Source organism: Corvus moneduloides, chromosome 4 (genome assembly GCF_009650955.1).
Source record: "Corvus moneduloides isolate bCorMon1 chromosome 4, bCorMon1.pri, whole genome shotgun sequence".
Classification (NCBI taxonomy): Eukaryota; Metazoa; Chordata; class Aves; order Passeriformes; family Corvidae; genus Corvus; species Corvus moneduloides.
This window is the reverse complement of record NC_045479.1, coordinates 59,063,081-59,079,164: the sequence shown is the minus strand read 5'-3', so window position 1 is coordinate 59,079,164 and position 16,084 is coordinate 59,063,081. Positions and strand designations below refer to the sequence as shown.

General features: G+C 34.2%; 1 protein-coding gene across 1 annotated transcript in view; it reads left to right on the top strand.

Annotated features, from left to right (window-relative positions):
* The window catches only part of TBC1D22A (TBC1 domain family member 22A), a 144,567-nt gene that overhangs the window by 63,458 nt on the left and 65,025 nt on the right, over positions 1-16,084 (top strand). Inside the window, exons 10-11 of the mRNA XM_032105784.1 lie at positions 1,314-1,389; positions 14,523-14,650. Coding sequence (XP_031961675.1) covers positions 1,314-1,389; positions 14,523-14,650 — 204 coding nt within the window. The remainder of the gene's footprint in view (positions 1-1,313; positions 1,390-14,522; positions 14,651-16,084) is intronic.

The window sequence follows — 16,084 nt, the reverse complement described above, 5'->3', positions numbered from 1 at the left end:
TGATACTGTAAATTACTTGTTGGCTGATGTACTTACAGAATTATTAGTGTATCATTTTGCCTTGTGACCTTTTAGGCTTCACACTTTATAGCAGTTTTACAGAATCTGAAGATCAAATTGCAATTCAGTTTCATAAGTCAAATAACATCTAAAAAAACTCCATGTGAATATAGTCAAAAGGGTTAATAAGACTTTTGTTTCTAATAGAAAACCGTATCAGGATACATAAAAATGAACTGATAATCATCTCTTTTACTCTAAGACCAAGTAGAAATTTGAAATAAAGACAAGAAAAATTAATGTTTCCATGTAAGTGAAAAAAATTTTAGGGTAATTTTTGGGATCACTCAGCTCCAATTGATAAAGGAACTACTCAAACAGTAGCAGTTGAGGCAAAACATTCTTTACCTTTCTTTTCTGTGTATGTGGTGGTTACACAAAAAAAATTCTACATAGCAACTTTCTTTTAAAATATCGATGTGTAATTTTCTTTTCTTGAATCTCTCAAGAACCACAGGAAGACAACTGTAACAAAATGAGCTGAATGGAGGGATTGTCAATTAAATATTCAGAAAGATTGCTGTATATTTAAATAATTTCATTATTTTAATAGATTGATCACTTTGTGTTTCAAGCAGAGATATCTTTTTTGCTCTCATTATTTAAAACTCAAGTCTATATTATAGAGCTGCAATCTGCAAATTAAAAATCCATTTAGAGTTAATCCATTCAAAGAAATATATGCAAATATAATGCCTTTTTAGCTACTTAGCTTGTGTATTAGATTTTGATTTATGATATTAGCTGTAATCTTGGGTTCAGAACAGTTATGAGTACATTAAAACAGACTTTTGATTTCTTATGCTGCTTGAAGTTATCACTCTGCAATTCTAAAGATCACATTCTTTCCCTGTCTCTGATTATAGGCTAAATTTCCATATTTCCTACATTATTTGTAGAATTGTAAATTTATGAGAAAAAAATCACCTTAAAAATCTCTAGCATGGCGCATTTTGGCATGTAAGATGAGGGCCTTTTAAAGTTACTTGGATTTCTGCAATAAAGTAACTCCACTAGATTGGGAAGTAGAGAGCAATTGATGCAGGAATATCTATACAGAATATACTGTTAGAGGTGGGAACTCACAGGACTGTACAGTGTGATGATTTACTGTTTTACTGTAGAAGCAGACCTAGGAAATATAGATGCTAAATAGAAACACCGTAAGAAAACAGAGAAAAATACATGGATTTAAGAAAAGAAACCTTTTTTGCTTTTCTGCAACTAGTATTTTTATGTGGTCTCCTTTTTAGGACAACTACACATTTGCACAGCCAGGAATTCAGAAGAAAGTGAAGATGTTGGAAGAACTTGTTAGTCGGATTGATGGTAAGTCTCAAAGGCTAAACTAATTTCTAACTGATGTTACATTGAATGTGTTTAGTTAAAATGTTTGTGAGAAAAGCCAGCATCATTGCAATCGCCTGCAATGGTGTGGTAACATCTCCTTCCTCCGGTGAGGTGTCATCATTAGTTTGTGGCACACTGGCCTTTGTGGATGACTGTTGTGTATCATTTAAAAGAAAGCCACTAGAGCATGAGCCTCTTTCATTACTTTTTATTAAGGCAATATAATCCAAATTCAATGGCAATTTCTTCACAGCAGAGTAATGACCACATACAAAAGGCAGCCAGTATTCATTTCCCATTAAGCCTCAATGGTTGTTGTAATGTGGGCAAGTCACAGTGGTTGTTTATGGTTGTCCTTCGGCACTATGTTTTGTGCCTTTGTGCATCATTTTGCTATCTGGAATGCTGCATAATTTCTCTGTGGAATCCAATTAATTATGAACTCTGGAAATAACATCTTTAATTTTATAGATAAATTACAGTGTGTGCAGGGGTAATTTTAGATTTTGCTTTCATGTTTTAGCAGCGCACTTTGAAATATTTTCTACCTTCATCCTTAAAATGATTCCTTTCATGAAATGCTGACTGTCATATAGCTAGAATAGAGTTTAATTAAATGAAATGCAAGAGATAATGCTTGCCCATTCTAAACATACTCTCTTGATAGTTTATTAAATTAATGAACAGGGTATTAACAAAATGCAGCCAAGGAGAACCAGGCATATATTTGCAACACTAGCCTGTCAGTGATGACTTAGAAAAAATATTTCTTCTGCAGCTTAATACTTGATAATCTTCTTGGAAACATTAATTCCCTCTTTTTGTTACATATACTGTGAAGGTTCTGTTGTGCCAGTGCTGGCCGTAGGAGATTTTGTCTGCTTGTGTATACATCCTTAATATTTGATAATGGTCTTTGTGTTTTTCTAGAATATTAAAGTATTTTTAATGATCAAAAACCAAGGGCAGGAGAACAGTGTTTGTCTAATGTTACATTATAAACTTAAATGTATGTAAAAATTTTTTTCGTAGGTATATATTTTTTTTAAATGCAAGTGAATATGAAAAATGTAAGGGCATATTTCTGTATATTGGGTTGCTAAATATTTCTATTAAAAATATAGGTAAATCAGTGTATTTTGTTACTTCAAAAATAATCTAACTTCTTGTAATGTGACTTTTTATATGTAATTTTAGTCTTGTGCCAATATTGATGTTTACATTTCAGAAACAAATGATTGTATAGTAAATGAAGTGTCTAATTAAAATTCCTATAAATAGACTTCCTTAACTTGGTCAATGAACATTTATATAAACAAATTGTTTAACCAAGTTTTTAAAACTAGAAATAGCATTCTGATTGCCAACTTTATTGTTTGATTTAATAAAAATATTAAGTATAATGCAATATATTATTGTTTAGTTTAAGGAAAAAAGAAATCCTGAAGTCCTATTTGTACCTTCAGTGCTTTAGGGATATAGTTAAATAATTTCTCTCAGTTATTAGGTTTAGGAAGCATTATTTTTAAAGCTTCACACTTTAGAAAAACAAGTCGTCTTATAGGGTCCTTTGATGATCCTTTGTAGCTGAAAGTAAAGTGTGGATTCCTGTTTTTTATCTAATATAAAGTTGTGAGATCTTTATAATTTTTTTGGTAGTTCTCAGTAGACGTCATGAGTGTTTGCTAGTAAATATTGATGGAAATTTAGAACTGCTTAGGTTATATGGGGCCTCTGGAAGTCAGTGTTCCAAGCCTTTGCCCTTGCCTTGATCACTCTTTATCTAATGGGACAGGGCCAACTTAGATCAGGCTGTATGGAGTCTTGCCCTGTTGAGTTTTGAGTGATTCCGAGGATGGAGATTCTGCAGCTTCTTTGGGTAAGAATATTGGAAGATTGACTACTTCTGCTGACATTTTTTTTTATATAAATAATTATTTTTTAAAATGGAGCTTATGTCTACCAGCTTTTATTTTGTCTCAGTATACCTCTGAGAAGAATTTGGCTCCATGTTCTGTACATGCTCCCATTAGGTAGTTGCACCTATTCATAGACTTTTTTTAAGGTTGAGCAAACGGAGTTCTATCAGCCTCTTTTCATGTGTGAAGTGCTTCAGCTTCCTCTGCCCCCCCCCGGCTTGCTCATGTGTGCCAGTGGCACAGAATTGGAGGTAATGCTGCAGACATGGTTTCCCAAGTGGCGAATACAGAGAAAGAATCACTTCTCCTGACCTGTTGGCTTCTTTCTTGCTTAGAAAGCCCAACATATATTTGGCCTTGCTTTCTGCAAGGACATTCTTGGGTACAACCTGTTGTCCATGAGGATCCCCAAGTCCTTCTCGGCAGAGCTGCTCTCCATCAAATTGTGCCCAGGCAGTGCTTGTTGAATGAGACTGTTCCATCCCAGAGAGAGGACACTTGCCTCTCCTGAACCTCAGGAGGTTCCTCTTAGCCATTCCTTCAGCCTGCCAAGGTTCATTCAAATAGTAGCCCTCACTTCCAATGTGTCAAGCACTCCTCCCCACCATTTGCAAACACGGAGCTGTGCTATCATTAGTTTTTAACAAAGGTATTGGCCCCAGTGCTGACTTTGGAGGGATACCATTAGTAATTAGTGGTCAATTGGGCTTTGTATTGCTGATCACAACCTAATTTATAATGCAGGGGTACAGTTAAAAGTTTTGGATATTAAAGATACACATTTTTCAATATTCTTTGGGCTGTTGCTTTTTGTCTAGAAGACTGTCCAGTCAGTTACTTTTTTTTGCAAGGAAAGCACACCAAAGTATGTGTAAGATCAAAATAAAGTTTTAGTTGTTAATTAGACAATGCTGGTTGTGTACTGCAGTACATTTTGGATGCCTCAGCTCAGGGATCCTGAACTTGTTGGCTTTTTGGTGGAATCATGGCATAATTTGATTGAATATTATGGTTTAGTCTTAATTTCCTTTTTGCTTTTGTCTTTTTATACTGGGTTTGCTATACTGCAGTTAAAGGAAAATGTATGGTTGATATAAATTCAGTGGCTTTGCCTTTTAAAAAAGCCTCTCATGATCTGTATTTGCTGTACTTATCCTAAGTACTCATTAAGGTTACTGTGCAAGAAAATAATATTCCTGTTGGTACTGTGTCACATTATTTTCTCAATGCTGGGTAGCTGCATGGTTATCATGGCGTCCCACAGTGGAAGGGAGAAGAAGAGAGATCCAACAGGCAGGCATTGTGCAGCACGATTCCTTTATTTAATTATTTTACAACTCTTTTATAGACTTTTTTCTTCATAGTCTAATTGGTCAAAGGATCAGCCACCCCCCTGGGGTGATTGGCTAAAATCCTAAAACATCCATTGTCAAAATATTTTTCTACTGCATCATAAACAAAGCTCTACAAGGTCACAGGTGTTCATAGTTTATAGAACTCTACAAATATCTTCCATGAGAGAGAAAAGTATTTCACGGGACTGGAAAGAAGCAAGAAAAATTCTTCCTAGCAGCAATATTTGTATCCACACATGGTGAAGTGAATCTTGATGTAGTAGGTAGCTGTGTGAGTGGTTGAAGCTTGTACTACTTATTTGCTAATAGTAATGGATTACCAGTATATGAAAGGTGATGCTTGTGCTTTGGAGAGTGCTAATGCATTATGTCAGTGATTCAAGCAACCTTCATCAACCCAGCCATATGGATCACAGCTCCCCTTAAAGTAACTGTCCTTGTGTGTACACTCCAGAACATTACAGAAGATTTCAAACAGCCAAAATACTCTCTTAATTTATTCATAATCTCATTCTGCTTAAACTCCAGAAAATAATTTTGATGAATTTTGTTTAATGGAAGTTTTTTAGTTTATTAATAGAATATTGTTATAGATGAGATGGAGTTTGAAGATAAAATATTATTCAATCTCATTAGTGTTCTTGTCATCATCATTCAGGTTTTTCTTGGAATTATACAAAAAAATTGAGAGGGAGGATCAATAATATGAGGAATCTCTTATAACTAATTATCTTTTCTGTTTCCTGTAATGACAGTAGAACTTCTCTACTCTAAATCATGAACCATTTCTCATGGTTTGTAAAAGGTCATACTCATGTGACATGCTATCTTCCACTTTCACTTCATTTAGGCTAGAAAGCAAAGAGGCATGTTGTAGGAATGCCCAAATTAATTCAGGATTTGTGTTTCCAGAATTTATGGGTGCTTAGCACTTGGCTGGTTTCATGCTCGGAAGAGTCTAAATTTCTTCAATTTACTGTAAGACAACATGAGAGTTTGAGGTAGCCATTTGGAGAAGGCTTTTGTAGATAAAAGATGTCTGGGGATTCCATAAACATTGATAAAAGATGTTAAAATCATGTAGCATTCTGTCCAAATTAGCAATAAGGCAGTTCTAGGAAAAAAACCTTAGCCTATTGTAATGTTAAATATATTTTTTATATATGTTGGCTTCTTATTAGTATTACAGAGAATTATAAAGGCGGTATTGACAACTCAGTATAAATATTCTGCAACTTGTGTGAGGATAAGTTTGAAAAGATTTTTTCTGCATGTTTTCTAGAACAGCTCAGGCCAGGTTTTGCATTTGTGTTCTGCACAGTCTGATCTTATTTTCTCTTGTAGATAAAGAAATTCCATGTTATTACTGTTTCACATTTTTTCACCAAAAATCACCAATTTTTGTTGTAGAATTGGCCCTTGAATTTTAGTAACAAGAGATGGTAAAAGGCAGAAAATTATTAAAAATAATAATTAAAAAAGCCCTTACTATTGCTGTATATACTTCCCCCCTTCTCTTGAAAATGGAAGTGATGGAAGAATACCTAAGAATATAAAACGAGTGCAGCATTTTAACTTTCTCATAAGGAAGTTTATCTAGAATTTAGCTACATTTTTCAAAGGTTCAGTAAAATTTCAGAATTTCTGCTGTTTCCATTGTGAATGCATCTTCTGATTGTTTGTTCTGGACAGTTACCCCAGCTATTCCTACATATGATGTTTTCATTGGGACAATTTCTAATTGATTTTAATGTAAAAAAAAAAAATAATAATTTTTTAAGAGGAAGGTATTTTTAGTGCAAAATTAAATTGTTATATTTGGATTGCTTCAAAGAATGACTTTTAATAAATACTGAGTAGTATTGTTTGGGGAAACACTTTTAGTTATTCCTAAGTGCAGTTAAAGTGCTGTTTCACCTTTTAAAACAATGTTCTATTAATAATTTTAAAAGTCCTATTTTCCTTATTGCTGCCATGTTTTACATGTATTCTCATTCACATCAAATGACAAATTTGATAATGCCTTTTGTCTTAATGTTCTAAGCAAATTAATCTTGACTCTACTAATCATACTTTATTTACTTGCTTCTCTTGGGTTACAAATATCTTGGTTGGCCAGTTATCTAAAGTTCTGTAGATAATGCCACAACTAAGGACTTGTAATAAAGTACTTTAGTGTTGTGGCCTTAAATTCATATTTTGCGTAGTTTTGCTACTCACATAATTTTTTAAAATATAACTCTCTTCTAAATAGTTGTTATGTATAAATATGTGCAAATCAAGTTCTTCCTGAAATGTAGTCAGTTAAAACTTTTTCATTTTTATATGCATTTTTGTTTAACCACAGTGAAAGAGCTTATTTAATTGTACCATTCTGCGTACTTCTCATGCTTTGAAATATTTGCTGTAGATATGCCTGAAAGGTTGGTTGGTAAAGCTCTCAATATTTATGTATAATATGTTTTCTTGTTTAATTGGAGAAGTTTATAAAACACTGTTCATTAGAATAGGATTAGTACTGGTGGGATTATCCTTTCTAATGTCTGAGTTTATTTAAAAGCTGTGTGTTTTTTCTGGGTTGCTAAAGTTTAAAATGTCCACACTTCACTTGGGATTCTTACAGTTTCTTCTCTGAATGTTGTGTGGATGTTTTGCATTCAGCAGGAATCCCAGGAGATAAAGGTGCCTATTCCCATAGAACTGTCCAATGCTTCCAACACAAACGTTTCGCAGTTCTGCTCAGAACTTAATTTCATATGATGACTTAAGCCAAAAAGTACTTAGAGATACCTAATGAGTATTTTTAATGCTTTCATAGTTTCTGAAGGACATTCAGTTTCTCTGCTGATTGAACTTTTTAAACTGCAGAGAAAATGGTTTTGCTTTTTTCTTTAAGAAAATCTGACTCTCAAAAAGGCAAAATATCAACCAAGACTAATACATTTTCTTATTAATCTGTTTACTGTTGTTTAATAAGAACTCACAGAACAAGTTATCTGTTCAATATATGTGATAGATATAGATTAATTAATTTGGTTTTTAATTTGAATCTTGGGTGTTCATACAATGAAGTGATAATGAAACTGTGACATTTGATCTATCTTTGTTACATATTCAATCACGCTAATGATTTTTTGTTTGATGGTTAAAGAATGGATAATTGTATGTGCAAAATTATGTTCATGTTTAATTATATTGTAAAACATTTTACTGACACCAATAACTTTGAATTAGGATTGTGTTGAAGTATCTGGAAAAAAAAGCTCTAATTGCAAGAGTTGCAAAACTGGTATACTCAGCCATGCGAAAGCATTTGGAATTGGAAATGGACATAGAATTTATTTAGACCTTACTGCTGCTATTGAGAATGAGTGATTAATAAGGACCTTGTTTCTTGGTCCATCTTTATATGCCAGATTGGTGCTAAAGTGATTGAAAATCTTGTAAGCATTTCATAATTGTTTTAATTAATTTGCACTGTAAAGCTCTTTCACATTTTAATAAAGCTATTTTATTTAGCTCAATAGTAGTTATTTTATATCTGACTTTATGGTTGTAATTACTGTATTATACTTTAATCGACTTTTAAGTGCTGTTCACTGGGCATTATAATTAATTCATATATCTTTTAAATAATATTTTTATGTTTTACTGTGGAGATTATATTTGTATGCTATTACAGAGTTCAGAGATCTTAGCAAGAGTTGAGACTGACTGTAAAATAATTTGTGAATTCCTGACTGCTATAAGCACTTTAAGTTTTAAATAGCCAAAACTTACTAGTTTCATGGCAAATTAAAAAAAGAAAAAAGGGAAGAAAAAAGATGTTTCACGTGATGGGGAATTTAAAAAGTGTCAGGCATAAACCCTTTTATGAATGCACACAGGTATGATTTAGAAGAACAGGGTAGAGAAGTAGAGAAGTAGAAGTGTCTCATCAAACATATTTTTCTCTGTTGTTCGTTTTACTCAAAATATTAAGTTTGAGGTCTATCTGGAAACCAGGATTTTTTTTGAACTTTGAGCTAGAAGAGTAGGTCTTTTTTGATTACTACTAAATGTTTTTCCTAGTATTTTCTTCCATTTGGTGTTACATACCACAGAGTTGTTACTTTCATTTGATTCCATGAGGCAACTAGGCCTTTCCTTCCCCCCTTCCCTCCTCTGGTATTTCTTCTTTTGCTTCTAGTATTTTCTTCTTTTGCTTTGGTAGCAGTGTCTTGGGCTTTTCAGTATTAGAGTATATATTTTGTGTATGATGAAGATGCTTCTCAGTCATAGCTGTGAGTTGTATGTTTAGTGAGCTAAATTCAAATAGACCATTATCTTTAAATTGTAGGCCATGAGAAGAATGTAATTGGTAATATTTCTGGGTTTCTGCCGATCATATTTTCATTTCTAGGACTTTTCAGTGCGTTTTAAAAAATGCTTTTATTGTAGTTTTTTACAGTGGACAATTTTAACCAGTTATAAAAATAAACTAAATCTGGAACAAGATATAATCAGCATGTAAACATTTTACTTGGATCTCTACTATTACTTAAAGTGGAACTATGTATCATGATGAGATCTTGTCTTGAGGTGCACATCTTTAGAATGTCTTCTTCAGTCAGCAGGAACTTCTTTTGTAGTTAATGTATTAATAAAAGTTAATATACATAACTACTAATAACTCATTTCTAGGCTGTTGTCTTGACAGAATTACTTTTGTTCAGAATTTCACATTGGGGGTTTTAAGCCCTTGTCTGCATCTGGTAGCATCTGGTGTTGAGATTTTACTTCAAACTCTTACCTTTGTGTCCCATAAACATCCTGGCTTTGAACAATGTAGAAATTATTCAGAAGGAGAGAGAATTAGCTTAAAAATTAGCTTTCAATGGATAAGAGTACTAAAAAGGAAGGCAGCCATTGACTGGTGACAAGGTTCTTTCTTTTGGACAGCAAGGTTCTGTATGTGGGAACTGTAACATAGGGATGGAGTGCACCCTCAGTCAGTTTGCACCAAGTCAGGTGGGAGTGTTGATCTGCTGGAGGAAGACTCCGGAGAGGGATCTGGACAGGCTGGATCAATGGGTCAAGGCCAGTTGTGTGAGGTTCAACAAGGCCAAATGCCAGGTCCTGCGCTTCGGTCACAACAACCCCAGACTGCCCTGCAGCGTGGGGCAGAATGGCTGAAACTGCATGGCAGAAAAGGGCCGGGGGGTGCTGGTCAACAGCTGGATGAACATCAGCCTGTGTGTGTCCAGGTGGCCAAGAAGGCCAGTGTAATCCTGGCTCGTATCAGAAACAGTGTGGCCAGCAGGACCAGGGTAGTGATTGTCTGGCACTGGTGAGGCGTTCAGCTCTGGGCCCCTCACAACAAGAAAGACATTGAGGTGCTGGAGTACATCCAGAGAAGGGCAGTGGAGCTGGTGAAGGGTCTGGAGCATAAGTTTGATGAGGAGTGGCTGAGGGAGCTGGGAGTGTTTAGCCTGGAAAAGAGGGCCAGGGGAGACATTATTGTTTTCTACAACTGCCTGAAAGGAGGTTGTAGCCAGGTGGGAGTTGGTCAGTTCTCCCAAATAACAAGTGACAGGATGAGAGGAAATGACAAGAGGATGTTGTGTTAGGAGAAGTTTAGGTTGGAGATCAGGAAACATTTCTTCACCAGAAGGATTATCAAGGACTGGAACAGGCTGCCCAGGGAAGTGGTTGAGTCACCATCGCTGGAGATATTTAAAAGATGTGTAGATGTGGCATTTAGGAACATGGTTTAGTGGTGGGCTTTAGTGTTAAGTTAATGGTTTAGTATCAAGATCTTACAGGTCTTTTCCAGCCTAAATGATTACATGATTCCATGGAAAACAGGAGTCCTAGCGTGTTTCTACAGCATGTTTTCATAGGTTAAAGATCGATGCACAAAAATCATTGTGCATGCAAATGGCAATGCCAATAAGCTCGTGTGGCAAAGATTGGCTCATTATTTTACTTTCTTTTTGCTTTGGTATCAGAGCAGTTACTCTTGCACTTTTTAAGAAAAATTGTGTGGCTTTTCATGAGAAATACTCATTTTCTTCGTTTTGTTGAACTAAAACGCCTCTTTATGACAGATTGTTAGCTTACCTTCATTTCAGATAATTTTTAACACCTAGTGCTTTTTATAGTTACTATTTATATTTACTTATTTTATATTTATTTAATTTTTATGTTCTTTTATATATTTTTATTTTATGACAAATGTAAAGTATTGAAAAAATAGAGTTAAAAACGAAGTGCTCAGGGTATGAAATATGACTAAAAAATAAACTAAGTAATAGTCAAAATTTCAAAACTAGGTCAAACATCAGAAACGATTACTAGGATTGATAGGAATCTTTGAGTAAAGGTGAACACCAAAAGGCTAATGTTCTGAAGTGATGAATTGTACAGATGGATGTGGTGATACCATGCTGTGCTACAGTAATTTGGCAGTTCACGCATAATCTTACATTATTTTGCGATTCCTCTTTGCTTATGTGTAAGCTTGCTTAGGGGCTTGTTCTAACAGCATCCTTCTGTCAGGACAGCAGAGTCATGCTTTAGTACAGGTTGTTTCTGTCCTTAACTGTTTAGTTCATAATTCTCATAATCATATAGATTTTAATTTTGAAATCAGTGAAACAGCATGAGACACTGACGTTGAACATGAAGAATAAATATGTGTATGGACCCATCTAGCATGAGAAACATCTGTTTAAGGTGGCTGTGATCATTGAAAATAATGTACCAATAAGTGTATTTAATAAAAATATGAATAGTTATAAGTGTTTTTTGTCTACAAGTTACCTATTTTTGACAGTATACTACTTTGGAATGCATCTCTATAATGTATTTTATTCTTTAATCAGAAGACTTCCTTCACCCAAACTTTATGGGTAGATTTATGTAAAATGTTGGGAAACTTACCAAATGTAATTCTTATTTCTTTTAAATTTTGATTAAAGAATTGATTTTTTAACTGTAAAATAATTTTGCTATCAGAAACTGCAGTAGAAGTAGTTTTTATAAAATACTTGAAGTCTTAAAGCTGACAGTAATTATGTATCTTCTTGTTCATTGCACATACATACTTCTTTTCATTGAAATGGAAAATTTAGATTTAGATTATGCTGGTCCAAATTACCTTTATCAGCAAATTAGCCTCTACTTACAATTACTTACAAAGTAGGAAGAATTAGCTTCTTTACTCAATGCATCTTCTATTCCAGTCTTGCATCAATTAGGTATAAAGCACAGAGTTTAGTAATCCATTTTTCAACTTGTTTAGGCTAGAAAGCAACTTTCAAGAAATTCATTATGCCTGTTAACTACCATAGTTGAAATATCACAACTGGCACAATTTATTGTTCTTCATTACTTACTTTTAATGGCTACAAGCAACCAAATGAAAATTGTTTCTGCTGTGTGAAGAACAAAAATTTTGTGAGTTAGTAACTTTGCTTAGAAATAAAACTGACCTTTTTTTTTGCATCCTGCTTGATGTACTAGATTGTACATAGTAGCCTGCAATTTAGGTACCTAAATGTGACAGTCAAATAATAAATTTAACCTAGTATCTCACTTCAGTATATTTAACTTGCAGCTAAATTTTTCTAAAGCAAAGGCAGACACACAATAGTAGTTCAGCATTTGGCATGAATAAGTGATCTAATAATGGTGCAGTGGGCGGAGAACTGGCAGAGGACAAGGCTCAAAGGGTTGTAGTGAGTGAGGCTACATCTGGAAGGTGAACGTTCACCAGTGATGTCCTTCAAGGTTCAATTCTAAGGCTGACTCTGTTCAATATTTTTATCAGTGTTCCAATGCAGGAGTTGAATGCACCATTACCAAGTCTGCAGATGATGCTATACTGGGAGGTACTGGTTACTCTTGAGGGACAAGATGCCTTGCAGAGGGATCTTGTTAGATTGGAGCACTGGGCAGTCATCAGTGATTTATTTAAGATTTGAAAATTTAACAAGAACAAATGACAAGTTTACGCCCATGATACAGTAATTCTGAGCACAGGTATAGACTGGGAGAAGAGTGGCTGGAGAACAGCCCTGAGGAAAGGGATCTGGTGTGTCCTGGCCAGGAGGGCAAATCCCATCCTGGATGCATGAAACACAGCATTACCAGCTGGTCAAAAGAGTTGATTACCCCACTGTATTCAGTGTTGGTGCAGCATCACCTTGAGCACAGTGTGCAGTTCTGGGCCTCACAATTTAAGAATTTGTCTATATTTGTTTATATTTATATTGTGGAAGAGTATGACTTTAAGAACATAGATACCAGGTCTGCTGAAGACTGCTTTAGCCACAGATAAATGGAGGCTGACAAGTGCTATGGAGAAATACCAGTGCTTAATACATTTTCATTGATATTTGTTTTCAGCTATCATTGGAGACAAGATGTGATAAGTGGACCTTTGGAGTAATGTGTTGTGATGTCTTATTTTTTAAAAAAACCCTTATTTGTAATTGTTTTTAAAACCTTAAAGATTTCTATTTCCAGCTTCCATATTGAAACAACTGTTTTATATTGGCTGACGCTTTCATATAGCCAAAAAATACATCTTGAGGGGAAAAAATAATGGAGCAGCTTCAGTCTTTATTATAATTTAGTATCACTTAACTTCTGTTACCTTAATTTGTAGGTAACGTTTCCTGTAATAGTGCTGCCATACTCTTGGGATTATCCTTTTAATTAATTTAGTGGTTTAGTGTATTTTTAGATATTTATTAGGTATGTAAAGTTTGTAAGATGAGCATTTACTCATTGTTTTAGCTGATAATACATCTCTGTGAGTGTGGATGAAGGGGTGATCTGGGCAGCAAAAATCTCCAAAGAATATATTTGTATATGGAAAGACAGTAGGAATGTCTTATTTAGGCTTTAATAAAGACTTTTTGTCATAAATTTGTCCAAAATAAGACATTGGCATTTCTGCAGTGTTTGTCATCTACACCGTGCTAATACCATATCTGAGCCTGTTAACTAAAGCCTGCTAACAGAATGTCTGTGATCCTTTTTGGAGAAAATTCTGCTCAATATAGACAAGCCGTGTAGTAGATTAGTTCTATTAGCTCTAGCAATAACCTTGCAAGTGACTATCACAGCTTTCAAATAGTATAATGTTCTACAATAAACACAGTGCGTGTGGGTATGAGTGTAGAAACCGTTGATTTGTACTGGTTTTATTTGCATTTATTTGTAATACTAAGAAATTATTTAAGCTGCAAATTAGTAAAGCTTTCTCAACTGTATTTCCTACACATTAGTCTCATTTTTTTTCTCAAATGAATGCAACCTTTGTATGTCCTTTCCCTATATTTCTTTGCCTTCTTAATTTAATAATGTTTGTTTCTTTTTTTTAATTTTTTTTTTTGTTTTTTTGTTTTTTTTTTTTTATTTTTCTTTTAGATTGCCAACACTTTATTTTTGGAGGCCATTATGTTATTTGGAAGCTATGTTTCTTGCCCCAAATAATTTGTAACCTAAGAAAATAATGAGGATATATGTACCTAATAATTTCACATTATAATTTTGTATGTTTTTGTGGTATATTATAAAGCTCTGATCTTAATGTTTTCTTCAGAAAACATTAACAAAAACATAACAGACCAGTTATTTAATCCATCTAGTGGCAGAAAAATCAATCCAGTGTAATGTTTAACTAATTTGTATATTCAGTGTTCTCATTTGGTTATGAGAATTTGCATGCACTACCACAAGTTGTTTCCATGAGATTGGAGGAGTATTTTATTGTTTTAGACAATGTACTTGATACTTCAAGACTTCAGAAAAGTTGCAGTAAAATACCTCTTTATTCTGTCTTCAGAACAAGTTCACAGGCACTTGGATCAGCATGAGGTGAAATACTTGCAATTTGCTTTCCGTTGGATGAATAACTTGCTGATGAGAGAAGTCCCTTTACGGTGTACCATCAGGTTATGGGACACATACCAAGTAAGTACTTTTTTAAACCTCCATAACTCTGGTAATGTGTTTTGGACATGCCAGTATCTTTGTGAGTGGTTTTTCTTGAACCTTTTGCTTTAGTGTCATCTGAGAATTACCATAATAAGAGAGAAAACCTTCACTGATCACCACTACTTAGAAACATTTAATGTCTTCAGTTTTCTTGCCCTTCAAAGCCAAGCACTTGATGTCATGATAGTTTATAGTACTAAAATGAACACTCACTTGAAGTTGATATCAATATTCCCTTCTGTCTCTTCAGAGAAGCGAAACATTCAATTGTGCTTAATCAATGCCCTCCATCGATTCTGAGTTCCAGGCTTCTTATTGTCCATCTGCTTAACTACTCTATCCAATATTAGCTTTCAGTCTTCAGTTCTCAACATTCATCCTTTGTCATGTCTTCTGTCTTACTGTTTGTCCAGATAAAACTCTTTATGTTGCTGACCTCTTGTTGCGGTAATTATTTTTCCTCAATAATTTATTTTCCTATTGTCAAGAGAAAGAATTGATATTTGAGAAAAGTGGTTTACCCATTCTTAGTTCTATTACTTGATGTTCCAGTAGCTTCTGGTTGCAATTTTTTACTGTATGTTTAAACTATATATTCTTATCTATCAACTTTGTTATTGAAGTCAATGGGAGAGGGAAAAGTAATACTTTAAATTCCATAAGCATTTTCAACTGGATTAGTCAGTAAATATGAGACTAACTCATAATTTATGCCTTGTAAAGAGACGTGATATCTTTAAATATCATTGTCTTTATATCTACTCATTATGTAGAAATGTTCAGTTAGTTTCATACACTTTAATGCCAGAATGTCTACTTAAACCATCTATCCAGACCTGTAACAGAGGGTGAGGAACTGCTTGCTCTTCGTTTAATGGGTCCAGTAAGCTATTTCAGTGAAGTCTGATGGTATCCAACTCTGATAAGAACATGTTGAGAAATGAGGAATTAACAGTTCTACTGTTAATCTAAGAGGTGGTATCCTTGCAGAGTTTATTTGGTTGCTTATCTTTGACAAATTTCTGAATTGAACATGGCTATTGTTTCCATCTGAGGTTCTTTTGCCTCCTTTGTTTCATTATAATATCTGTTACTCATTGTGATATCTGTTACTACCTGGTGAGTTATTCCAGTGTAAAATATTTATTCTTTGTAAGACCTTCCTGATAATTTGTAAGATTGAGCTATTTAAGTGTTTTACTGTAACTAATTTATCTCCTTTTGAATAATTTTTGTTGCTGTTGCTGTAGTATTTCTAACTCCTGGAGGTTTTTTACCATGCTAACTCTAGCACTGCACTTGGTACCTGATCATTAGTGTTATGAATGCAATAAAATAGTGTAAGAATGCCTCCTTAATCCAATTAACCACCCATGTGTGCCCCAAAAATATATGGTTTTGCCAGAATTC